Below are 27,516 nucleotides of genomic sequence, written 5' to 3'. Positions count from 1 at the left end.
TAGAAGTTTAAATATACTTTTTCAGGAACATATTAATTTTTTATTTCAATATTTAGAGTTATTTTGAATAAAATTTTAGTTATATACTTAGTGGAGAAAATTAATGAAACCTATATGTGTTTTCATCGAAAGTGTGCAGCTAGATACTTGAATGCAACATTTTTCTCTGGCGATGTTTATAGAGCTTCTTGTTTCCATTAGACCCTACACACAGCGTGACATACGATACGAAGTAAGTAAAAACCCACATTTTAGACATAGCAATCCATTTGGCTAGATGAAGTAGAACTCATGTTTATTGCTTTCGTCATATGAAGGGGTAATATGGTCAGCACTATACCCAGCCGTCTTTACTTTCCCCAACGTAGGTCAGGTACTCATAAAAACTGAATGGACTTAGGGGCGTTTAAAAGTCACAATTCCGAACCGAGATCCTAACTCGAGACATTCGGGCTAACAGCCAAACGCTCTACCATTCGACCACGTCGTTCCACAAAAGATACAAAGTCGCGAATGTTATTTTATTCAACGTGCAGTATTTAGTTAAGCTTGATAAAGAGGCAGGTGGGGGGATATGTGAATCATACGGTGATCACGTGGGTTGGATCAGGATGTTGTGGTTGGAGTGGGCACAGTCAACAGGTTTAAACCCACTCTTCGACTCTGGTTTCCGCTGTGTCACGTGGTGGTCATGTGACCTACACGGAGACCACTGATTGGACAGAGATAGGTCCTTTACTGAAGTTTACTTAAGTAAGGATGAATAGCATCTTTAAAGTAAACGATAAATTAATTGAGCCCCAAATGTGGTCCTGGAGAGTTCACTATACCCAATTAATTTCCTCATGACATTCCCCAAACTCATTCTCTATCCCCCAACTCTAGATCTAAAAATAAACCTATTTCAACATTAACCCTATTCTTAGGCCCAATCCCTAAATATAGTTGTAAACGAAACAAGAAATACGAATTTAGGGTACAGTTAATCATAAGTCAACCCTAAATGTATTTCCCTTAGTTTTTATTACCGTTGGCTAAAATTTTAAATTAGTGTCGTTTAAAAAACTGAATTTTCATTGGGAGTGGTTTCTCATTCTCATTCTCTTTATATATATATATATATATATATATATATATATATATATATATATATATATATATATATATATATATATATATATATATATATATATATATATATATATTAAACTATCAATTGTATAGCAATACCTACATTCAGCAAAGCGAAGGCCTACATTATATAATCGTATTTTAATGTTTGGATTGTATGTTAGAAAAAAAAATCATGTGTTAAAATATGTTTGCATATTAACATTATGAAGCCTACATATTTAAACATGAAGCTATTAGTGTCAACATTTCATGTTGTAATTTCTATGGAACACCATTTGATTATATGTGAGAATTTTTTTTTTCCTTTCACCATGTTTAAAAGGGGTATCCAGGGGTGTGTGCTTAGAAATGCAGGACCTGAATCGTGGGTAAAGTTGTGAAATACTTCCACCTACCTGTCGCTGCCTGACGTTACCTGCGGCTACCTTTGGCTACCTGTGTGTTTTTCTTTGTCCCAAATAAGGCCCGCTCTAGAGCGGCACCCCGCCCCTACGTAGGACGTGAGTAAACACGGATTGGGGACGGGTGTTTTGACGTCACGGGTTGAGTGCGGAGGGGTTGGGGTGTGATGAGGGGGGAGAGGGGTGTATTTAAATTAATATAAGACAGCGGGTTTGGAATTCCTCATTAGAGCCATTGAACGAGGGACGTCCTACGGTTTAGCAGACGGCAGTCAAGAACAAAATACTGCCATAACACAAGGTGGGTGAAATCAGACGTACGCTTTGAAATATTCCTCATTATTTTTTTCGCATTTTTAAAGTTTTATTTCTTTTTCATAAAGAAAAACTTACTTTAAATGTGTACTGTATTTAAAACGTAAATTGTAAAATATTTTACAAATTGGTAAATTTAGATTGAATTTAAATAAATTGTTAAACATAATTTGTGTCAGTAAAATTTAATCATAATTAGATTTTATAAAAATAAAAATCAAATTTTGGATACATAATTTTGCAACAATGGAATATTTTGCGATTTATGTTAAAAGTGTGATTGACAAATCTTTATTTTAATTAACACAATACCCCGCAAAAATAGCATGAATAAAGATATTTTAATTTAAACTATTTATATTATAAATATTGTATCCAACTTCACAAAAAATGCAAAAGTGATATTAATTATTTGCGGTTTGAGCTTATAGTAGGACTCTGTCTGAAAATTCATTTACAGCTTCTTTGATTGTTATATTAGAAAAAACTGTTTTCAGCCTGCTGTAGTTAGGTAGGAACTTTTCGGAACAAAACTTCAGAGGGCCCTTGTTAAAGCCTGATCTACCCCTGTCTTAATCCGCCACTGATAAGGAGTATTGCACTGTGACAATGTAGCCGCCGTGTTTCTTTTCATGGCGACCATCGTGTTCAATAGTGCCAGACTGTGTCTGGAACTGTGTAAATACGTTCGACAGCGTCGTGTTTATCTATTGAACACGGCAGTTTGAGTGGGTCAGTGTTAGGTGCTCACGGGGGACAGGGGAGGGGGTGAGTGGAGGCGACACGGGGATCGGGAGACAGGAGGGTGGAGTTGTGGGGACACTGGGGGTCGGGACAGGGCGTGTGAGTTGTTAGGTCACGATGTGGCAGTTGGGTGTTAGAAATGTGTTTTAGAGACGAGTTGTTACGTAAGGCGATACAGTGAGATGGGCTGGTTTTGTTGGATATGACAGTGATGAAAGTTTAACGGTCAGCATCGGTCAGTCAGACTTAAGTACAAGTTACGTAAACCGCCATGCAAAAGGTTATAGTGTTCTTTAAGTCTTAAAAGTGTCGTATTTATTACGTATGTTTTTACATTTTTTTTTAATTTAGATAAAATTATAATTCAATCATTTGTATTGATTTATCCATGACAACTAGTCGAAGTTGATAAATAATTGATTGTTCATTAATTATATGGTTGCATTAATTAGAAAGTATGATATGATGCTTGCGTGCTAGTGTTACACGGTGTGTGTAAGCAATATATATATATATATATATATATATATATATATATATATATATATATATATATATATATATATATATATATATATATATATATATATATATATATATATATATATATAAAATGAATGTAAACTGTCGGACTCAATATTTAATTTGCGATGAGTATAAAATTATGTGGGATTCGAGATAACACGGTACTAATTCTAGATGAGGTGGGTCGATAAGGTAGATTTAGGTAGATGTGGTAGTTAAGGTAGATGTGGTAGTTTAGGTAGATGTGGTAGTTTAGGTAGATGTAGTAGTTTAGGTAGATGTGGTAGTTTAGGTAGATGTAGTAGTTTAGGTAGATGTGGTAGTTTAGGTAGATGTGGTAATTGTGACGTAGATGTTTATATAAAGTGCGTGTGAGAGTGGCCTCCCCTTGAAACTGGTGTGCGAGCGAGGACACCTCTGCGGCTCTCCCAGTTAGTGCCGGTTGTATCATCATTGGCCAGCATTGTTCTGGGAAGTTATAATTGTACGTTGTAATTTCGAATGATGTTGATAATGTAGGTAAGATTAATGAGATGGATGAGGTAAATGAAGTCAGTGAGGTAGATTAGGTAGTTTTTTAAGATGATGTAGATGAGACAGATGAAGTAGATGGGATAGATTAGGTAGATGGGATAGATAAGGTAGATGAGACAGCTGAGGTAGATGAGACAGATGAGGTAGATGAGACAGCTGAGGTAGATGAGACAAATGAGGTAGATGAGGTAGATGAGGTAGATGAGACAGATGAGGTAGATGAGGTAGATGATGTAGATGAGACAGATGAAGTAGGTGAGACAGATGAGGTAGATGAGACAGATGAGGTAGATATGGTAGATGAGGTAGGTGAGACAGATGCGGTAGATATGGTAGATGAGGTAGGTGAGACAGATGCGGTAGATGAGACAGATGAGGTAGATGAGGTAGATGAGACAGATGAGGTAGGTGAGACAGATGAGGTAGATGAGACAGATGAGGTAGATGAGACAGATGAGGTAGGTGAGACAGATGAGGTAGATGAAGTAGATGAGACAGATGAGGTAGATGAGGTAGATGATGTAGATGAGAGATGAGGTAGATGAGACAGATGCGGTAGATGAGACAGATGAGGTAGATGATGTAGATGAGACAGATGAAGTAGATAATACAGATGAGACAGATGAGGTAGGTGAGACAGATGCGGTAGATGAGACAGATGCGGTAGATGAGACAGATGAGGTAGATGATGTAGATGAGACAGATGAAGTAGGTGAGACAGATGAGGTAGATGAGACAGATGAGGTAGATATGGTAGATGAGGTAGGTGAGACAGATGCGGTAGATGAGACAGATGAGGTAGATGATGTAGATGAGACAGATGAAGTAGATGATACAGATGAGACAGATGAGGTAGGTGAGACAGATGCGGTAGATGAGACAGATGAGGTAGATGATGTAGATGAGACAGATGAAGTAGGTGAGACAGATGAGGTAGATGAGACAGATGAGGTAGATGAGGTAGATGAGGTAGATGAGGTAGATGAGGTAGATGAGGTAGATGAGGTAGATGAGGTAGATGAGACAGATGAGGTAGATGAGGTAGATGAGGTAGATGAGGTAGATGAGACAGATGAGGTAGATGTGGTAGATGAGACAGATGAGGTAGATGAGACAGATGATGTAGATGAGACAGATGAAGTAGATGATACAGCTTAGACAGATGAGGTAGGTGAGACAGATGATGTAGATGAGACAGATGATGTAGATGAGACAGATGAGGTGGATGAGGTAAATGAGGTAGATGAGACAGAATCAGTCGGCTCTACTCCAACCTCTTCTTACCGGTTTTTTAAAACGTACTTTTTACGTTATCAAAGTGCAAGCTTAAACAAAAACACATGCGTAGTTTCATATTTTAGATGTTTACAGTAATTATATTGTTAACAAATAGCAGGAAATAGGCCCAAAGCTAACATTTAGGAGTTCACTTAAAGCAGGTAGCAACTGAAAAAAGCAAAATTTATTTAGAAATTTAAGGATACAAATAGTAAAATATATTTAGAAATGTAATTTTAATTTTTTTTTTACCCTATCGCATGTTGTTGGTTTTCAATGACATCTAAAACTACATTACGTTTCACAGACGTATGCCTGATGTGGTTATAACCATTCGATTATTTTGAGACCAATAAGCATTGCTAATCACCTTCACAACAAACAGTCCAAGCGAAAGTTAAACACATTTTTTGTTGTAAATAAACGCCGCGTTTTATTTTCGTCTCCACTGTGACGCAAACGAAAACAAATTCACATGTTGTGATATTTATAAACATGCCCACACTTTACCTTTACGAACCAAAGCCACACACCATACACACACACACACACAACACACACACAAACATCAGCGCTGAACTCCCACGCGGGGGCTAGCTCAGCATTTTTTGTAAAGGTCTGCCGTGACTCGATTTAAACGTCAAGTGACCTGAAATAGAACTGGACTAGATACCTTACAAATCACGGGACATCCGAGTGTTGCTATACATTATACAAGCATGGAAATACTCGTTGCCATAAAAGTATAAGCACAGTCATAGGCAAAGTTACTGGTTGATTGCGTAACTTTAGTATAAGAAAATAATGTATTTCTATAATCGCAACAGTTATTTTAGTAATGTATTTCTATTATAGCAACAATTATTTTAGTAATGTATTTCTATAATAGCAACAGTTATTTTAGTAATGTATTTTTTTATAGCAACAATTATTTTAGTATCGTGTGGTTGTTTGGAAAAATTAGTAATTATCTTTTATTAAAATAATTGATAAAATGTTTTAAAAAGTTAAGTAATCTTTTCATCTATTCTAGCCTATTAATACTTAAAACCTATTTATTTTTTCTTTTAAATGATAGATCTGCAACATTCGAATGACTAGTTTAAAATTGTATTAAAACATTAATATTAAATACTATAAATACACTTTTTACCAAAGTATTAAAAAAATTTTTACAAGTACCATTGTTTCATTATACAGTAGAAAGATAAAGTCTAATGGCTTTTCTATTTTTAAAGTCTCTCTTGCACTGCTAGCCGTAAGATGTTTTTTAACGACTAATTAGGGTCGAATAAAACCGAACTGGGCTATCAGTGCCACAATAATGGAATCTTCCCTAGACGGGGGTGTTAGCTTATTGGTAGAAAACTATAAACTATCATAACGTCTTGATGTCAACACTAACCCTATACCCAACCCAAACCCTAATCCCAGTTTTAACATTGTGTTAATTTTATTTTCTTGCCTCAACGCTAAACCTAACATTGCTATACTATTACCAACATAACAAGTCTATTTTCGGGAGAGAGAACTTACTATCCAACACTGTTCAATTAAAGATTCCGATGTGTAAGTGTAAGCTCAACACCTTAATAGCACCAAGATGCATTTAATAAATATAACAAATCAAATAAACCATAGTTTTTTTTTCGACAGATTAAATCAAACCAAGGCCAATAACTGAAACCAACAAACAAGAACCAAGGGAGATAAGAAACAAAGATGAACACGAAAACTGCGGTGCTACTTTTTGTAGTACTCTCAGCCTGTATCACAGGAAGCTACCAACAAACACGTGAGTAGTACTCTACTAAATCCGTTCTACTCTACTCTACCTCGAACCTGTTATGTTAAAATTCCCATCAGTATATCACAAGTTTATATTTTTTTGCTTCACTGGTTTGTTTATGTTTCAATTTTTGGCCTATTTTTTTTTGTTTAAAAGGATTACGTTATTGTAAATTAATTATTATATGCTTGTAATCTTACCTTTCTTTTATTTCAAATATGTTGTTTTGAATTAGCTATTTTACGTTGCTATTATTTTTCAGATTAATGTTTACTTTTTCATGCTAACGTTTATCTAGGAATATTTTTGCTTATAATTTTTTGCATTACTTTCTATAATTAACTTTTTAAATTTTTAATTAATCTTTAAAATAAGTTTATATTTCAAAAAATATTTTAGTAGCTTGTCTGCAGCATAGTTTGTTTTTTTTTGTTTTTTTTATTTTACCTCTTGATAACCTTAAGTTTTTGTTATTTCGTCTGTAAACATATTGCACATCTCACAACAGCCTATCCATAACTTACTGTTGTTTCATCTGCAAAACAAATTGCACACCTCGCGATTTCTCAGAATGTAATTAAACTTCTTATTTCATCTGTAAACAAATTACACACCTCGCGATTCCCCAGAATGTATCGGCAGCCTGGACATTATTTTCGCGGTGGACGGCTCCAACAGTATGGGCGAGCAGAACTTCATCAAGCAGCGGACAACACTGGTCAACCTGGTCAACAGGCTGACCGTCAGTGACAGCGAGATCCACATCGGCCTCTGTCTCTTCAGTAACAGTGTCACAGAGACCATCGCACTGTCAGGGAACAAGGTTGACGTCATTAAACGTGAGTTATATTCCATACATTTTTATATTGAACTGCTAATTACCTACCCTAAATATAAATCATAAACCGCTAGTTATCTCCCTTAAATAGACAGCATAAACTTCTTCCCACATATACCCAATTATAAACCGTGAGTTATCCGCCCTAAATAAAAATATGCATATAATTCTGAGATATTTTCACTAAAGGGTTATATATAATTAATTATGTATAATTAATTGTGTGATGTCTTATAGATGCACATCATAAACAGTGAGTTGTTGGCACCTAGAAATATATTTTAAACGAATGTGTATTCTCTCACAGCTAAACATCATATAATGAGAGTTATCGCCACATTTCCTTGTGAACTGTGAGTTATTTCCCCCTTGTTTTACACACATTCTGTAAGACGAAACACTCGGCTCTAAAGATCATCAATATGACTCATCTTTCCTTTCGCATCATGATTCGTACAGTCTTACCGACACTATAGAACTCTAGACCATGTGTAAATATAAAATATTTGCTCAGCATATGTCGCCTGACGAAAATAGTTTTAGGAGTGGTCTCCCCGTGAAGTGTTGGAAAGAGGGAGAGCAGAAAAGTTTTTTAATGTTTCTACCACACTGTTTCATCAAAATAGACGAATGGACCTGAGCACACATTGAATATTTTCAACAGCGTAAGACGGCCTGTATTTGATTTAAGAGCCGGAAGATTGTTGAACCGGTTGAAGTGTCAGGGTCCCGCCGGCCGCATCAAAGACTAAAAGTTTAAAGATAGTTCATTAGATGTTTCAGGCATTAGACAAACAGTAGCATAGACTAGTCATAAGGGAGGGGGGTCTTGTAGAAAACGTTAGATAGATGGTGTGAGTTGGTGGGGGTGGGTGTTTAAACTGCAGACTCAACTACGTCGCTATTTTTTGTGTCAACTTGACCTAATTATCATAAGAGTAACGCATTCGGTAGCCCAGTAAGAAAATACTTGTAGTAACCATGCGTATATCAAAAACTGTAAGAACAATATATATATATATATATATATATATATATATATATATATATATATATATATATATATATATATATATAGTTAATATATAGCCCGGGGCGAATCCTACCCTGTTGGGGCACTGTCAGACGCGCCTGATTCAGTTTAGTGAGCGACTATCAGGGCCGGCGCTACCTATAAGGTGAACTAGGCGGTCGCCTAGGGCGCTATCCATAGGGGGGCGAAAAATGTGTTATCTCCAATAGCAAAAAGTACCTAATAATTAATAAATTTGGTTACATTATATAAACTTTGGACAGGGTAATATATAAAGGCGTGGCTATCTATTTCGGTGCCCCGGACGAACTATCAATTTTGCACCCCATCTTCAAATTAGGCCTATACATAGTTATTCGCGTTGATAAAAATGCACCCCCCATCACTCTCACCAGGAAATGTCGGGGTGCTTTTTACCAGTCACTTTGGCTTTTTACTTTGCTGCCAAGCAATGGTTGTAGAACACAATTAAATAAGTCATTAATACCAAGTAGCAATCAACATTCTTTATTTCAACTGTATAATATAATTCAGTAAGGAGCTTTTAATATTAGTATCTACCGCGTTTGGCGCCCTCTTTTGATCGGCGCCTGTGCAGTTTTGTTTTTTAAATAGAGCTAAGTCCCATATTCTCTCACTTTGAATTAGAACTCTCGTTAGACAGTGAGAGATTTAGATTTTTTATTGCTGGCACCACAAGACCCTAAACATAATTTTTAAGTAATATTCTAATACACACACATATATACACAAACAAACATATAAATATATATATATTATATATATATATATATATATATATATATATATATATATATATATATATATATATATATATATATATATATATATATATATATATATATATGTTAATATATATTAAGTATATACACTCACACACACACACATACATAGAAATAGGGGTCCGTAAAAAAAATTGCGAGGGGTGGGGGGCGTTTTAATAAGTTTTGCCTAGGGCGCTAAATAACCTGGCGCCGGCACTGGCGACTATAATACTACTTCTTTTCCATATTCTATCACAATCTTTAAAACGAAAGGCGAAATGGAATTTTCTTTTCGCAGAAACTTCCCTATGAGTATTCTCAACAACTTGCCAAAGTTTCATAGCGATCAGATGAAAGGTGTAGCAATGCATTAATGATAAAAATAAAAATCTGACGAAATATATTAGGAGGGTTTCATCAATGCTTTGCCAATTATGTATTCTTAGCCGCGTGACCTTGTTTTCTAAAACTGAGTTCTTTAAATGTAAACAATGACTGCGCTTGGAACATATTTCCCTACTCTACCGCCCAAAACAAGCCCTTGTCGCCGGCGGATGCGCCTGTTCATGTTTAGTGAACGACTCTAAAAACCAATCGTATGCATAGTTTTTTGCAATGTTTAAAACAAACGTAGGCGCCATAGCGCTCACGGGAAAGACTTGGGCGCCAAATCGCAACTTGACGGAGGGGGGGCGTGCGAAATTGAATTCCCCCACCACCAGAAACATTCTCGGGAGTATCCTCATCAACTCTCCAAAGTTTTACGGCCCTCGTATAAACGGTGTCGAACCGCATTCTTCTTTTATTTTTTAATATACCGCATATAGAGAAGAATCATACGTTAATTATAGGATTATATATTTTTAATGTTATACGTTTTGGAAAAATAATGTATTCAAAAGCTATTGGCCTAAACGCAACACTACAAGTTGAGATATTAGTGATAAAGTACAGAAAGAACTAAATAACTAAAAATCCGGTACATTTAAAATCAAAGAAATAACTAAATAGCTAAACATCCGGCACATTTAAAATAACAAAGGCTACTAATACTTATTAGAAGAACCCAATTATATACATTATAAGTCAACACAACACCATATTAAATGAATACACTGATCAAAAGACTTAAATGATTCCGTTAAAAACCTGGCTGTGCAATTGTATTTCTGTTGTTTTTTAAAGTAATTTGTATTACTTTTGTATTACTTTTGGCCTAGAAATGTGTATACATTTCATAGCGTGCGTTTTGATAAGTAGATCAATAGATCTAAACCAAACTTCATATTCTAAAGTTGGAAGATGACGCCATTAGTTTTGTGTACTTTCCGTATTTTAACCTTGTGGCACGTGACGTCATTGTTTTTGATTGTTTGTTGTTTTTTGTTTTGTTTTTTGTTTTTTGCGAATTTGAAACCTCCCTTAAAGTGTTCTCATCAGCTCCCCAAAGTTTAATGGCATTCGGATGAACGCTGTCGAGCCACATCCGACTTTTATTTTTTGTATATACCGTATATAGAGAAAAAACGCACCCTCCCGGGGCGCCGCCCTTGTGAAATTAGAAGAAATTTTTTGTAGAAACCTCCCCTAGAGTGTTCTAATCCCCAAAGTTTCATGGCGATCGGATGAACGGTGTGAAACCGCAATCGACGTTTATTTTTTATATACCGTATTTATAGAAAAAAATCGTTTTCTGCCGGGGCGCCACCCCTGAGAATTTGAATTTTTTTAAAATCCGCACAAACCTCCCTAGGAGTATTCTCAACAATTTCATGCCGTTCGCATAAAAAGGTAGTAATGCATAAAAGACAAACAAATAAACAAACAAGAGACACACACACATACATTCCTTTATAAATATATATATATATATATATATATATATATATATATATATATATATATATATATATATATATATATATATATATATATATATATATATATATATATATATATATATATATATATATATATATATATATATATTTATTTATTTATATATATATATATATATATATATATATATATATATATATATATATATATATATATATATATATATATATGTATATATATATATATAATATATATATAATATATATACGTACAAAGTATTGATGTTTGTCCATCAGATATTAACAACCTCACCTACCCTGACGAACAGACCAGAACTGATCTGGCCATCGACAGGGCCATCGAGATGTTTAGCACACAAGGCCGCGGGCCATCGGTGCCCAAACTATTGATGGTCATCACAGATGGAGCGTGAGTACATCTCGGTTACACACGGCAACACACGTCACACACATGACACACGTCACACGCGTCACACGACAAGACACGTCAAACACATCACACACGTCACACACATGACACACGTCACACACGTCACACACGTCACACACGTCACACACGTCACACACGTCACACACGTCACACACGTTACACGTCACACGTCACACACGTTACACACGTCACACACTTCACAGGTCACACGGCACACACGTTACACACGTCACACACTTCACAGGTCACACACGTCACACACGTCACACAGAAACACATGTTTGACTATAACCCAGCACGATCAACGTTTTTTGTGTAACACATCTACTTTATTGTTTATAATTGCTTCGTTCATCCCAACTCAACTCTCCCCCTCGTTTAAACAGAGCCTAAACCAATATAGCCCCCCCCCCATTCCCTAATCAGTATTGTCTGGCACCAAACATAAACGAATGACCGCTCCACAGGTCAACCAAGCCTCTCCTGACCCAGAGTTCTGCTGCCACCGCCAAAGCCAGGAACATCACAATCTACGCTGTGGGCGTCACCGCCCAGATCGACAGGAACGAACTGGAGAGCATGGCCAGCAAGAAAGAAACGGTAACTCCTTCAAGCTTGGCCTCTGTCTATCTGGCACTTTTCTTACCCACTCTCTTTCTCTCTAGCTCTCTTTTTCTCGTTCTAACCAACTCGTCCTTTGCCTCTCTTTCTAGCTCTCTCTCTCCCCTCTATCATTCTCATCCTGTCACTCTTTCTCGCACCCTCAACACTTCTCTCACTCACCCGCTCTCTCTCTCTCTCTCTCCTGGGTTACTCTGTACTCGTCTCGATACACTCTGCGTCGTGGTACTACCATGCCAGCTACAGTTGACATCTACAACATCGTTCAGTCATTCAGTCAAACACCAACACAATCACTTAGGTAGGGCTGACTAATACCAGATTGTAATCGAACCCACACACAATCACTTAGGTAGGGCCGACTACCACCAGCTTGTAATCGAACCCACACACAATCACTTAGGTAGGGCCGACTACCACCAGCTTGTAATCGAACCCACACACAATCACTTAGGTAGGGCTGACTAATACCAGATTGTAATCGAACCCACACACAAGCACTTAGGTAGGGCCGACTACCACCAGCTTGTAATCGAACCCACACACAATCACTTAGGTAGGGCCGACTACCACAAGCTTGTAATCGAACCCACACACAATCACTTAGGTAGGGCCGACTACCACCAGCTTGTAATCGAACCCACACACAATCACTTAGGTAGGGCCGACTACCACCAGCTTGTAATCGAACCCACACTCTTCATGTCGCAGGTCGTCACCACTAACGACTTCACCACCCTAGAGGGCAGTTTGGTCAACGCCACCAACAGGGCATGTGTTGACGTCGGTATGTACTCACCTACACCCGCATACGTCTGCACTACCGACATCTTTTGCTTGCTCACCTGTTTAAAATTGACATTGTCCCCTCGTATCCAGCATCGGTCCCCACCCACATTCTCCTACCCACACCCTCAGCCCCCAACCCCATCGTAACCTGTGTCCTACCCACACGCCCCATCCCACACCCTAACCACAAATCCATCTAATCCCGTACTCTATCCACCCCTCCCATTAAATACAATAAAACCCCTGCCCTCCATCTCTACCCCCTCCCCCCGCCCAATGAACTAAACCCCCATACATTTGAAGCAAGCATTAGATGTTGATTATTCTCTAATACACGGAGATTTTTACTCTCATTATAACCGGATTTTCTATTGCTTTAACTCTTTAACAGCAATTTAACTAACTAAAAATGTGGCTTAATATTATTGTATATAATCAAGAATTGTTAACAACTTAACATAATATAAGGAAAAAACTAATTCTAAATGTAATAATTTAAATAGCATTTATTCGATTCTAACAATAACATTTTGTGCACCTTCTAACTTTAACATTTTAACACATTTCTAACCTTAACTCAACTTCTCTTTCTTTTTATCGTCATTTTTCTCAAAATCGAAGAAATTACGTTCAGTTTTAATTCATCTAAATTTGAAGAGACTTTTCTTACTTTAAGTTATAATTTTTTTTTACTCGAGAATCTATTTTCTATACCAAAGCTGAGAGGCGGATCAATCTTCTTTCTTAAAATAGAATTATTAATAACCAAGTCATTTTCAAAACTTGCAGTATCCATATTCTTTTTAAAACGTGTAAAGACTTCAGATTTCATCGAGATTTCCCTAATATCTCTTTCTTTCACAAAAAGATCCATTTCAGATTTTTCTGTTTTACTAACTTAATTAACGGCTGCACTTAACACCAATCACTGCACAGATAACATCTGCACATTTGTGCACATTTGTGCTCTTACGTGCACTTAACTGATTCCTTATAATGAGGATGAAATCAAATTTTTCCCCCTCTTAAATGTCTCTTAGCTATCCAGATTTAGCGAAAAGAAATCTTCAGTCTCTAAAATGGTGTAAGTTTCGTATGGTTAGTCTAAAGGTGCTGCTAAAATTGTATGTGTATGTCTCTATGATATGACGACCTAGGTTTCGTAATGTTAGTCTCAAGGTGTTACTAATATTTGTATGTGTATGTCGTCCTGTCTGAACTAACACCTCCAGCATTTCGCAGAATGCTACGACGCACAGGTCGACCTAGTCTTTGTTCTAGACTCCACTAACAACATCGGAGCCCAAAATTTCCAGGAAATGATCAGTTTCGTTCAGGACTTTCTGATCTTCGCCTTCGTCGATAACGGCAACTTCCGGGTGGGCGTGATGACCCTGAGTGACCAGGCGTACGTTGAGTTCCAGATGACTAGATACGACCGCAGCAAGAAGGCCTTGTCCAGCGCCCTCAACAGCATCCCGTACAGGACGGGCTACGCCAGCAAGACGGAAGCGTTCGCGGCTCTCAAACAGAATATGTACACGACAGCCAACGGTGACCGGAAGGACGTCCCCAATGTCGTCATCCTGCTGACCTCTAACACGGCCGGCTCAAATGTCGCCCAGATCATCAGCGAGGCCGAGGGCGTCAGGGCTCAGGGGATACAGATCTTCGCTGTCGGTGGGTTCCTTTTCTACTTTCGCTTTCAAACCGGAAGTTTGCAAATGGGTACCTATTGAATAGTGTTAGCAATACCGAGAAAACACATAGTAATTATGGCGAAAAAATGTTTTATTCAGTAAATATTTAGACATGTTACTTGCATAAAATCAATTAGAAAAAAAATTGAATTTATTACAATGGATTATGCGACTAGACAATATAGTATAAAATTAGGTTTTTTATAATACATTGTTAGACTTAGGAATAGGTTGAGGATTAAGGGTATGCTAGAGAGAAATTGGTCCTGCATTAAGGAAACAGTATTAGCTAGGTTAAATGTTAGTATGCAAGTTATGGAGAGGACTTATATTAGTGCAGCATAGTTAAGAAAATATTTCGATTCGAATATCTCCTGCCGACGTATTGAAAATACTCTTCGAGATTACCGAAGTTTATCCCCACAAGCGAAAAGCTGTTAAGTTACAATTTAGTATCAACACTTCAAGTTAATTAAACTCAATTAATTAACCCTTCTTTGGTTTGAAATCATCAGGTATCGGATTATCAAATACTCAAGAGTTGGACGGTATCGCCAGCAAGCCTTTAATCGAAAATCGATTCACTATCCCCAACTTTTACCAGCTTCGCCCAGTAATCGAACAGGTCTACAAAAAATTTAATCGATTCTGTGAAAGTAAGTTTGTCCTCTGTCAACACAAATCGAGAATGGCGTACCAAGTATCGTGGTTGAAATATACCGATACTGCCCGAATGCATGAGAATGTTAAATCTATGATAGATTTTACGTGCATGCCAATGTTAAAATTAGGCGGCATTATTTTAGGCATGTTGGTGTTAAATTCACGACACAAAAAAGGTGTATGCACTTGCATGTTAAACTATGACCGACAACAAAATCATACGAATAATAGTTAGAACTTTGACAAAAACATTTTTACTTGTGACTATGAAAAACATATTTCCTTGTGACTATGACAAAAACATATTTATTGTGACTATAACAGACACATATTTGCTTGTGACTATAACAGACACATATTTGCTTATGACTATAAGACACATATTTGCCTGTAACTATGACAAACATTGGTTTCAATAGAAATGTTGGTGATGTTCATTGTAGGTTTTTTTTCTCATAGAGAAAGAACATTTAGAAATGTTTTATGTTCTTCAGGAATATATCCAGGAGAAACATGTACGCTTTCTCTAGACGTTTTCATACCCTCTGTTGTAACTCTGTCATATATATATATATATATATATATATATATATATATATATATATATATATATATATATATATATATATATATATATATATATATATATATATATATATACACGTATATCTTTTTTAAATTGTTTTTTTTAAACTCAGCACCTACTTGACCCAGCATGACTTAGGTAAATGTACCTACCCTATAACTATTTTTACCAACTCGTAGCTCAGCCAGCAAAAATAAAAAAATACTCCACTTAACCCTAATACCCCCCCCCCCCTACCCCACAAGGTGACGTTCACCTGATGCCCTATAAGATCTGAGTATATTTACTTTTCTCTTCTGGTAACTCTTTCTGTTGACTTTTCCTTTCATTTGGAGATCTCTGACAGGAGAGGTTCGAAACAGGGGAGATAATTACATATGCATATAGATTTTTCAAAATATGTTTTAATAACATTAGTTCTTTTCTTAAAATAACATAGTTCTGTTTATACATAGAAGTAAATTAGTATTTTATCTGTGTCTGTATAGAAATAAAATAAAATAAGAGTAATGACTAAGTAAATTATATTTAACCTGGTCACCATTTTTGATTCCCCACCTTGCATTTTTAACATTCTTAATTTTACTATCTATCAGAATTCTTAATTAATTTGCGTACTGTAGTGCTCTAGAATTCGCTTTATTTGATTCTACCTCTCTATTTGATAATTTATTTGCACGCTTTAAAAATAACACATCTCATCTTTTAGTTAACATTCACCTTACTCAAGGGTCACCTGCAAAACATGCACTAATAAATTAACAACACTTTTTTCTATGACTAAATTAATATGTAATTTATATTTCAGCTCACATTATGAAAATTGTTTAGCCATGTTTCTTAGAGTAGCATAGAATAACTTTATTAAACTTACAAGCTTAGCGTAAACAATAAATTAGAAAATAACATACCATATGAATAACTTTAAATACACATTTGAGTAAATGGAAATTAAATTAAGTCAGAACTGAACATTTTAAGGTTCACGGTATTTTTATAGATTGAAATGAAATTGAAGTAAAATAAAATAAAATATATTTTTTAACAGCGATTTAATTTGTAATTATATTATTAATGAATATGAATTTCCTAAGCAATACATTTATAACAACGAATACATCACTAAACACAAACTAATCTTTTAAACCTCATCTCCACAGCCCCTCCCCCTGTTCCAGGTGAGTTTACCTCATCAAATTCTCACAGTTATCTCATTGAAATCTCAGTTTTATATTATCAAAATTTAAAACCCCTGTTTTATTTCATTGAAATATCAGCTTTATCAAAATCACAGATATATCTCATCAAAACCTGACTTTTATCTCATTAAAGTCTCAACTTCATCTCATCAAAATCTCACTAGAAAAAAATAAAAGGATTTAGTAAGTCAGTAACATCGTTCATTCATTCCATTGTTTGACCTGTGTATGAACTATCCCATAGTTTGACCTGTGTACCATCTATCCCATAATTTGACCTGTGTATCATCTATCCCATAGTTTGACCTGTGTATCATCTATCCCATAGTTTGACATGTGTATCAACTATCCCATAGTTTGACATGTGTATCAACTATCCCATAGTTTGACCCGTGTATCATCTATCCCATAGTTTGACCTGTGTATCAACTATCCCATAGTTTGGCCTATATATCATCTATCCCATAGTTTGACCTGTGTATCAACTATCCCATAGTGTGGACTATATATCATCTATCCCATAGTTTGACCTATGTACAATCTATCCCATAGTTTGACCCGTGTATCATCTATCCCATAGTTTGACCTGTGTATCAACTATCCCATAGTTTGGCCTATATATCATCTATCCCATAGTTTGACCTGTGTATCATCTATCCCATAGTTTGACCCGTGTATCATCTATCCCATAGTTTGACCTATTATCATCTATCCCATAGTTTGACCTATGTATCATCTATCCCATAGTTTGACCTATGTATCATCTATCCCATAATTTGACCTATGTATCATCTTTCCCATAGTTTGACCTGTGTATCATCTATCCCATAGTTTGACCTATGTATCATCTATCCCATAGTTTGACCTGTGTATGTTCATCTATCCCATAGTTTTACATGTGTATCATCTATCCCATAGTTTGACCTATATATCATCTATCCCATAGTTTGACCTATATATCATCTACCCCATATAATGACCTGTGTATGTATCATCTACCCCATATAATGACCTGTGTATGTCCTGTCCACAGCCTGCTATATGGGAGACACTGACCTCTGGTTTGTTGTTGACGTGTCCAGTAAGGCTGAGACCATGTCCAGACAAGACTTCCCGGGGGACTTTGCTCGCCTCAAGAATGGTCTGACTAAGCTCATGGACATTGTCATGGTGAGGGCATCGTGGAAGGGGGGGGGGGGTGTTGTTGAGGTGGGGGAGATATTTCGATGAGGGGGGGGGGGGGGGCGCCAGTGGGGATAACAAAGTAAACATAATCTATAGTTGAGGTTTAGAATAATTTATACGTTATTGTTTTCAATGTAATTTTAAAATTGGTACCAATAGATGTGCTAGAAATGTATGATAATAGTCAATGTGGTCAGTATATGGTTATAAATTATTCTCGTTTTCTATTTAAATGTTTAGCTGTAGCATGTTGACTTACATAATATAAAATTATCCTATTACATTTTTTTTTCTATTTTTTTTCATAAAAATTACGTTCATTCATTTCTAAATTTTTAAACTGAAAAAAATGTTATAAAAGTTTTCATTTTAAATCTTTCAACGTTTGAAAACCTCAGTAAATATAATTTTCTAACGTCCACCCCTCGACAGGACCCCAGTGTGTCTAACCCAGGCATCCACACCGGTCTGGTCACCTACAGCGACACGGTACAAGTCGCCTATGACGTCAGCTCCTACAACTCCGTCTCCCAGACGGCTCAGCTGCTCAGGTCACTTCCGGGCGGCCTGAGACAGGGCGGATCCTACATGACGCCCGCTCTAAGGGCGATAACCAACCCACCCCGAGCCACGGAGTACAAGAGTTACGTGGTGATTGTCGCCCCTGAGACCGCCTACACCAGTGACGCACAAGGGATCCAGACTGAGATAGCCAGGTGAGTTGTCTCTCACATGTAAGGTCAAGGTCAGCTCTGTCAACATTGTGTGGTGCACTTTTAAAATTGTATGGTGCACTATCAACATTGTGTAGTCACTATTGAGATAGTGTAGAGCACTGTCGAGATAAAGTAGTGCACTAGTAACGTTGTGTGGTGCACTATCAACATTGTGGGGTGCACTATGAACATTGTGCGGTGCACTATTAACATGGTGTGGTGCACTGTCAACATTGTATGGTGCATTGTCAACGTTATGTGGTGCACTATCAACATTGTGCACTGTCAACATTGTGTTGTACACTATCAACATTGTGTGATGCACTATCAACATTGTATGGTGCACTGTCAACATTGTGAGGTGCACTGTCAACAATGTATGGTGTACTGTCAACATTATGTGGTGCACTATCAACATTGTGTTGTGCACTGTCAACATTGTGTTGTGCACTGTCAACATTATGTGGTGCACTGTCAACATTGTGAGGTGTACTGTCAACAATTTGTGGTGCACTGTCAACATTGTGTTGTGCACTATCAACATTGTGTGGTGCACTTTCAATTTTGTATTGTCCGCTATTTTTTTGTCTTATATGTGTGTGTCCAACGTTGCTTTGTCCAATTATTTATTGTTCACATTTTAATATCTAATATATTGTTATCCAAATTTTTATCGTCCAATGATTTTCTGTCCATTGTTTTACTGTCAAATGATTTATTACCCGATTATTTATCATTCAATGTTTTGTATCCAAATGGCTTTAAAGTCTACAGAATTATAGTCTAATATTTTATTGCCCAAAGTATTACTGTCCAGAGTTTCTTCCAGGCATCTCTTCGGCGAAGCCCTCCCGAAAAAATTCTACCGCCCCCCCCCCCCCCCCCTCCCGAACGAAATGAAATTTATATAATTTATATAGAAAATGTATACTTTTAACAGTGTCCGCCCCCCCCCCCCCCCCAAAAAGGTCTACCGCCCCCCCCCCCCCGAAAATTTCAAGTGCCCCCCCCCCCGGAGAAAAAAGTCTGGAAGAAACACTGTTACTGTCCAAAGTTTTATGGTCCATTTTCTATTGCGCCACAGACTGAAGAACCTCGGCTACACAATCGTTCCATTCGTCGTCAAGGAGACGGGTGTCTTGAACCAGTACGACCTGATGAGCAGGGCCAGTGGCTCCAACTACTTCTACGGCTTCAACAGCTACTCCGAGCTGGAAGCCGCAGCTAAGAACTTCACCAGAGACCGACTCTGTAACGGCTACGTCGGCTCCCCATGTAAGCTGTGTGTCTGTCACGCTATTGGTCGAATCGCTTACACACAACTACATACATTGCATGTGTGATTGGCTGATACATTATCTAGAATCAAAAATGTTTAAGAATCGTGGAGCTGTAAGCCAACATATCGTCTTGCAACTAAAAAAAAAAACATGTTTTTAACAAAGATCTATATAGGCTATACTGAAACCGAAAGGCAGAGTTTGTAATTATATATTTTTTTTAAAAGTAGTTTAAACAAAGTGTTTATGAAACTGAATAATTGTTTTAAAATAATATCAACTTTATATATTATATTTTTTAAAAAGTAGTTTAAGCAAAGTGTATATGAAACTGAATAATTGTTTTAAAATAATATTAACTTTATACATCTAAACCCATGTTTACACAGTCTCCGAAAAAAATAATAAATAAAAAAATTAATAAAAATTTAATAAGTAAATACAGAATGTAATAGCTGAGAGAAACTTTAAAATCCAAACTACAAAATATGGTAGTACTGGTTCTTTATTTTTGTAGTTTTCATGTGTACAAAACTGAATGTAAAAAAATTGTGTTCCAACCTTGACCTTTGACCTTGGATTGGTCTACAGCCGCCGGCCTGTGCGCCAACAGCGGCCACAAGGAGAACGGCATGAGCCTGGTGCCCCACCCCTCCGACTGCGACAAGTACGTGCAGTGCTACTACAACAACCTGACCAACCTTGACCTTGGCGTCGTCAGACAGTGCCCCATGGGTCTCTTCTGGAGCCAGCAGAACAAAACGTGCAGCCCGCCCAACCTCGTCCAGTGCCCGTACGGTGAGTATTCGCTGAGTTGATCTCTGGATTTAGCTCGCTTTTAGGAATGATGTTAAAGTAAGAATTTTTTTCTGTTTTACGAATGGCGTCAAAATTAGAATTTTTTTTTTTTAAGAATTGTATTAAAATTAGAATTTATCAGTTTCAAGAATGGCGTTTAAGTTAGAAGTAATTTGTTTTAGGAATCGAGTAAAAACAAGAATTTATGTTTTAGGAATTACGTTAATATTACAATAATCCTGAGGAATGGCGTCAAAGTTAGAATCTATCTGTTTTAGGAATAAAGTTAAAGTTAAAATATATCTACAAATATTTAAGCTAAACTATTTTTTGCTTTCAAATTATTGTATACGAATACTGTGGCTAAGCTAATCTAATTTTACTAACACCAAAAGAACCCCATAAATGACCGCGAGAGATTTGTATTTCCTTCCCACCTGCTGCCCACAGATCACTGTAAGGAGGACTGCGAGCCTTACAAGATGGAGGGAGCCTGCGGAGCCTACTGGGAGTGTGAGAACGGCGTGTCCTCACCCAAATGTTGCCAGGAGTACTTCTCTTTCGTGCCAGGCATCGGTTGCCAGTTGGACTTCACGTGCAGGGACAAGTGTGGGCCAGAGAAATGGTGTGGTGAGTTCACACACACGCACACACACACACATACACACACATACACACAAACCGAGTTCACACACACACACACCACATACATACACTCACATACACACATGAAGTCAGATTTACTATTCCAGCAACCCTCGCCACGTACACTTCCCTGTAACCCCCCCCTCCACACACACATACATACACACACACAGACACACACACGCATACAACCGAGGTGGAATTATTGTGCAACAATTACCTACCCTCCCACCCCCATGTAAATTAATTCCTCAGTAACTGATAAGGGAAGTAGTTGGGTACGAGGTGCTTTTATTTCTCTCTTCTCAAGGCACGCACCGTGATTATTAATAATTACTGTAACACACCTAATCACGAAAAGATAAACAAACTTTGAGCTTCAATAAAATACATCAGCACCTGCAAGTTTTACCTGTAACTTAAGATTTGTGAAACCTACCACATGCATGCATTAACATAAGATTGTTTCAATGACATATATTTTAAAAATATTGTTCAGGTATTTGCCAGAAGAAACCCAACTGGGTAGTCGCCTCCGGATATGACGTACAGCTGATGAATGGCGTCCTAGGGTGGATGCCCCGCCCCTGCTTCTATGAGGACTTTGACGTAGTCGACTGCGAGTGTTCTGCCCCTAGAAACCAAGGTAAGCTCGTCTGGTTGTTGCTAGTGTTTAGTTGCAACAGTTGCAGTGGAGCATGTTTATAGGCTCAGTCATTTGGGCTCAGTCATGTGGACTTAGTCATAAGGGTCCAGTCATATGGGTTCAGTCATAAGGGTCCAGTCATATGGGTTCAGTTTCTATGTGTTACTCATATAAACTAAATCATAAGCTCAGTCATATAGGCTAAGTCATTTATGGCTTCAGTCATATAGGTTCAATCACATCCATAGGTTTCTCATATGAGCTAAATCATATAGGCTTAGTCATATGGGCTCAGTATGTGAGTTCAATCAGGTGGGTTCAGTCATATAGACTCATTAATAAAGGTTCAGTCATATGGGTTACTCATATGGGCTCAGTCATATAAGCACAGTCATATGAGCTCAGCCATAGAGGCTCAAATGCACGCATAGTAATACGCATATACCGCCGTTAACAATCACACCATTATCCACACACACACACACACACTCCACCACTGCACTCTCTTATTAACGCTCCCTTAACCCCCCTCCCCAGTGTGCCCACCTGACCGTGAGTACAACTTTATGGACGCCGCCACTGTCAAGTCCGTGCAGGACGGCAGGAGTGAGGGTATCCGTGTGTCCACTGTGTCCAGCAACAACCTCGCCCTGGTCCTCAACAGCCGCAGCGCCGTCCACGTCGACGTCAACAAGATGGCCACTGGTGACGAGCCCTTCGTCATCAAATTTGTGTAAGCTGGGGGAAATATTTTTGATGTTATATTTTAGTCCTAGGTTGTTGTTATTTATTTACAAATCGTGTAATCATTTACCAATTTAATCTAACACAAAAATAACAAAGATATCTATTTTTAATTGATTCTCCTTAAGACAAAAGGAATTACATTGAAAATCCATGTATAAAGTTAAATTAAATTATTTTTTAATTACAACAAAGTTTTAAATTTTAGACTAGATATTGGCCTACGTTACAAAGCATACTCAGTAAAAAAAAAAAAAAAAAATTATAAATTTTTTTATAAAACTTAAAATTTTATAATTGATCATTCTACGAAAACTTCTAGTGTATAGGCCTACACCGCTAACATTTAAAAAAAACGATCTGTAGCCAACTGTATTAAATACCCAGAAAAAAAAACTTTTTAAAATAAAGATTAATTACGTATTAATGTTTATTGCTCAATACCAAACAAATTAAACTTTTATATTTAGGCTAATAATGTTTATTATGAGCTATATATATATGTATATATATATGTATATATATATATATATATATATATATATATATATATATATATATATATATATATATATATATATATATATATATAGTGAATTTATCGAAAATAATGTTCAATGAGTTTCCATGGTTACAGGTACAAAGAGAACACCCCCTTCAGCCCTTACGGCCAGACCCTCTACTCCTCTGGCGTCCAGTGCGGTAACGGCAACGCCCTTATCGTGTCCTCCAATGACCAGTTTGTGTTCGCTGAGATCCGGGCTAGTGATGGCCGCGTTGCTGAGGTGAAAGTCCCAACAAAGGTACGAGTTGACGCTCAGTGTTCAAAGGGAGATAACAATGAATATTAAAATTTTTAAAATAAAGTGCCGTGATTACCTCCCCTTATTTAAAAATATGGATAAAAAATATTGAATAAATAAATGTAACATAATTCCACTTTTTAAATAATCTAGTTAACAAATTAAATTTAAAAATATAAGACAACTAGCTTTCACATTCTAAAGTAAAAAAAAAAAAGATAAATGGTTTTCCTACTGGTTTGTTTGTTTGTTGTTGTTGCTTTTATTTTTAGAATGGACTGTTAGTAAACTGTAGTTAACAGGTTTTGTTTTTGTTTATCAGGGATTCAGCATGAATGACTACAAGAACGTGACCCTGTCATACAACGAAGGAGTTCTCTCCCTGTCCATCAGCACACCAAAACAAGAATACATCGCTCAAACTAAAGGTCAGCCTCGAATGTTTTAAGTTATTACTAGCATAAAAATCTTCAACATAACTATGCGACATGAATATATTAAGATATATAAAGATAATAACAGCTTAAAAATTTAGCCGTGTGGAACCTAGTTTTTCTTTCCCGTGAAACCACAAACAGACGTTCAAATACCATATGCCAGGCCTTCGATTGCAAAAACGTTATTTATTTGGAGAACACCAATACAGCTGTAGGATGAAACAACAGCTACCAAAACAATCTGCAACAACTTTTACTAACGCTATACAACACTAATTAAACATGTCATGTTCCAATAATGTTATACAACACAAATTAAAGTTGACATATTTCACTTCTGCTATACAACACTGAGTAAACTTGTTAAACTCCACCAGTGTTACACAACTCTAAGTAAACTTGTCATTTCCTCCCCCCTCCCCAGCCCCCGCCCACATGTGTTTCTCCTGTGGTATCGACATTGGCGCCGGCCTGAACAAGAACAGTTTTGACGGGGAGGTCCAAAAGGTGAGTCACGTGATGAGGTCAGAGGTCCAAAAGGTGAGTCACGTGATGAGGTCAGGCTGGAACTTTGGCCCGTGCCAGAACACATCTCTGCTGAAAAGTTATTTTCTCTTAATGATTGCCATAACTTACTGATTGTCATAACTTACTGACTGTCATAACTTACCGACTGTCATAACTTACTGACTGTGATAACTTACTGACTGTGATAACTTACTGACTGTCATAACTTACTGACTGTGATAACTTACTGACTGTGATAACTTACTGACTGTCATAACTTACTGACTGTGATAACTTACTGACTGTGATAACTTACTGACTGTCATAACTTACTGACTGTCATAACTTACTGTTTGTCATAACTTACTGACTGAGTAGTCCTTTTGTTAAGAAAAGGCCTCGGTAGAATCGATCTTCTATGGAAAGTATGAGCCAGTACAATAGTATCTTTCTTCTAAAATACGACCCAGTAGAGTAGTATTTTTGTCCAAACTATGAGCCAGTAGAATAGTTCTTTCGTCCAAAGTACGACACAGTAGAACAGTTCTTTCGTCCAAAGTACGACACAGTAGAACAGTTCTTTCGTCCAAAATACGACCCAGTAGAATAGTTCTTTCGTCCAAAATACGACCCAGTAGAATAGTTCTTTCGTCTAAATAACATCTCAACGTCATGAGTCATTTCATCCCTCCAGCTAACAATTTTAAAAAGTTGAGTCATGAGTCAGAAAGAGAAAATTTACTTTTTGATTACGCAATATAAAACAATTTTTTTAAAGTTTCTTTCCTGATGTGTTATGTAAATGAACAGTTAACGTGTAATGTATTCACGTGTGAAGAGTAATTTATTCAAGCACAACCCCAAAAACTTTTGAGACACTGAAACATGGGTGACTTATCTAAAATTAAACCTTGCAGTAACGTACATATAAATATTATACCTTAATCTAACGTACATAAAAAGTTTATGCCTTAATCTAGCGTACAAATAAATATTATACCTTAATCCCTGGCACCTAAATAAAAGAAAAATGTGTACGGCATGTGGTCGGTATATCTTACGTCAAGTGTAGTTTTTAGCACATTTAGAAAAAAAATGATGACATACGGCGTAGTTTCAGTTTTTAGATTCAAGTCTAGCCTTTAAATTTTCTTGGCGTGAGTACCATGTCGTGCCCTTTGACCTATTCCATTGTGCTGTACAGCCCGTTATCTCAGCATCTCTCTACCTCTCTACCTCACATGGTGGAGGGCCAACGTTCGCGGCGTGCAGGCTCTGATTAGGATCAGGTTTATACAAGGCTTCAACAAGGTTTTAACTAGGTTTCAACAAGGTTTTAACAAGGTTTTACAAGATTTTAACTAGGTTCTAACTAGTCCGCTGGGCATTAATCAAGGCTGGTTTCATTGGTCAATGAGCTGGTAGTCGACTTACTAACATGTGTGTATGTGTGTGTGTGTGTGTGTGTGCGTGTGTATATGCATGCGTGCGTGTGTGTGTGTGTGTGTGTGTATGAATATTATAAATATATATATATATATATATATATATATATATATATATATATATATATATATATATATATATATATATATGTATGTATTTATATATATGCGAATAACACTTACTTGTAGCCTAAATGGACTCTGACAAACGCAAAATATAACTGGATATCTTTTGTTTTCTTTCAGATATCTGTACATTCCTGCAGTCTGTCGAAGCTGTATTAAACTGTTTTCTGTCTTTTAATGACAGTCGTTTATTGTTACTCTAAAAATAATTTATTTTTTTAATTAAAATGAAAAAAAATATCAGTTTAATATCAAGGCAAAATATTTCATGATTATATAATGTTGAGGTGGGGTGGGGGGTGGGGGGCTATGTGATTTGGTTTAAGCCATTTGTGTTGTGGAAAAAGTTACTGTCTTGTATTGTTTGTTAAATGCCTGGTGTCACCTGGGATGCCTAATTAATTTCCTAAAAAAAATTGTTTAAAGGCGTTCAATAAATAAAAGTTTACTTTGCCTAGCTTGTGTCCATTGTTTGGTTATTCTGCTATATTTTGTTTTGTTTTAAATTGGTTTTGCTGTGTTAATTAATAATTATGGAGAGATGGGAATATATGGGTTGGGTTAGCAAAGTTTTTTTGTTCCTACTGAAATAATAATTTACAGTAGGGCCTATAATATGAGGGATATGTATTGACTGTCAAAATAAGTGAAAAGAGTACTTTTACATATATTTGTATTTGCACAAACACACACACACACAAACACACACAATTTAAACAGAATTAACTCCATTAAGGATACTTTTGTCAAATTATTGGCACCAAATCTTAAATTAAAAATGTCAACTTCATCGTGTAGTTTGATGAATCAAATATTAACGATACAATAATATTTTTTTTAACTTTACAAGTAAATGATTTATCAGTTATAAAGTTTTGATAGACATCGTTTACGATGGCCTATGTTTTTAAATAATGTATCCACTTTTTTTTCTTTTAGTTTTTTTTTTATTTAATACCTT

At 36.6% G+C, this 27,516-nt stretch overlaps 2 protein-coding genes across 5 annotated transcripts; one reads left to right on the top strand and one right to left on the bottom strand.

Annotated features, from left to right (window-relative positions):
• LOC131938274 (collagen alpha-4(VI) chain) lies at positions 1–27,012 on the top strand. Of its 4 annotated transcripts, none has more exons than XM_059296425.1 (20): positions 1–232; positions 6,588–6,726; positions 7,350–7,559; positions 11,512–11,644; positions 12,133–12,265; positions 12,998–13,073; positions 14,318–14,755; positions 15,291–15,431; positions 17,185–17,202; positions 18,257–18,393; positions 18,841–19,124; positions 20,209–20,399; positions 20,996–21,202; positions 21,653–21,832; positions 22,347–22,493; positions 23,031–23,226; positions 23,875–24,040; positions 24,363–24,468; positions 24,902–24,984; positions 26,676–27,012. In XM_059296425.1, exons 2-20 carry the CDS (start codon positions 6,654–6,656, stop codon positions 26,712–26,714), a joined length of 2,958 nt encoding a protein of 985 aa, XP_059152408.1. In that variant the 5' UTR covers positions 1–232; positions 6,588–6,653; the 3' UTR covers positions 26,715–27,012. The 4 variants fall into 4 exon arrangements, with proteins under 4 accessions (XP_059152408.1, XP_059152340.1, XP_059152265.1 ...); XM_059296357.1 differs by lacking the exon at positions 1–232 and adding an exon at positions 1,723–1,836; XM_059296282.1 differs by lacking the exon at positions 1–232 and adding an exon at positions 1,750–1,852.
• On the bottom strand, positions 2,598–5,007 carry LOC131936788 (uncharacterized). Its single transcript, XM_059293900.1, has 4 exons — positions 4,956–5,007; positions 3,608–4,806; positions 3,285–3,289; positions 2,598–2,781 (listed from the first exon to the last, which is right to left on the bottom strand). The coding sequence occupies exons 1-4, from the start codon at positions 5,005–5,007 to the stop codon at positions 2,598–2,600; spliced, it is 1,440 nt and encodes a 479-aa protein (XP_059149883.1).
• Positions 27,013–27,516: the final 504 nt, after the last annotated feature.

This window comes from Physella acuta, unplaced genomic scaffold (assembly GCF_028476545.2).
Source record: "Physella acuta isolate Inbredline_101_S28 unplaced genomic scaffold, ASM2847654v3 ptg000006l, whole genome shotgun sequence".
Taxonomy (NCBI): Eukaryota; Metazoa; Mollusca; class Gastropoda; family Physidae; genus Physella; species Physella acuta.
The sequence above is the reverse complement of the archived record's forward strand: the minus strand, read 5'-3'. Positions and strand labels throughout refer to the sequence as shown.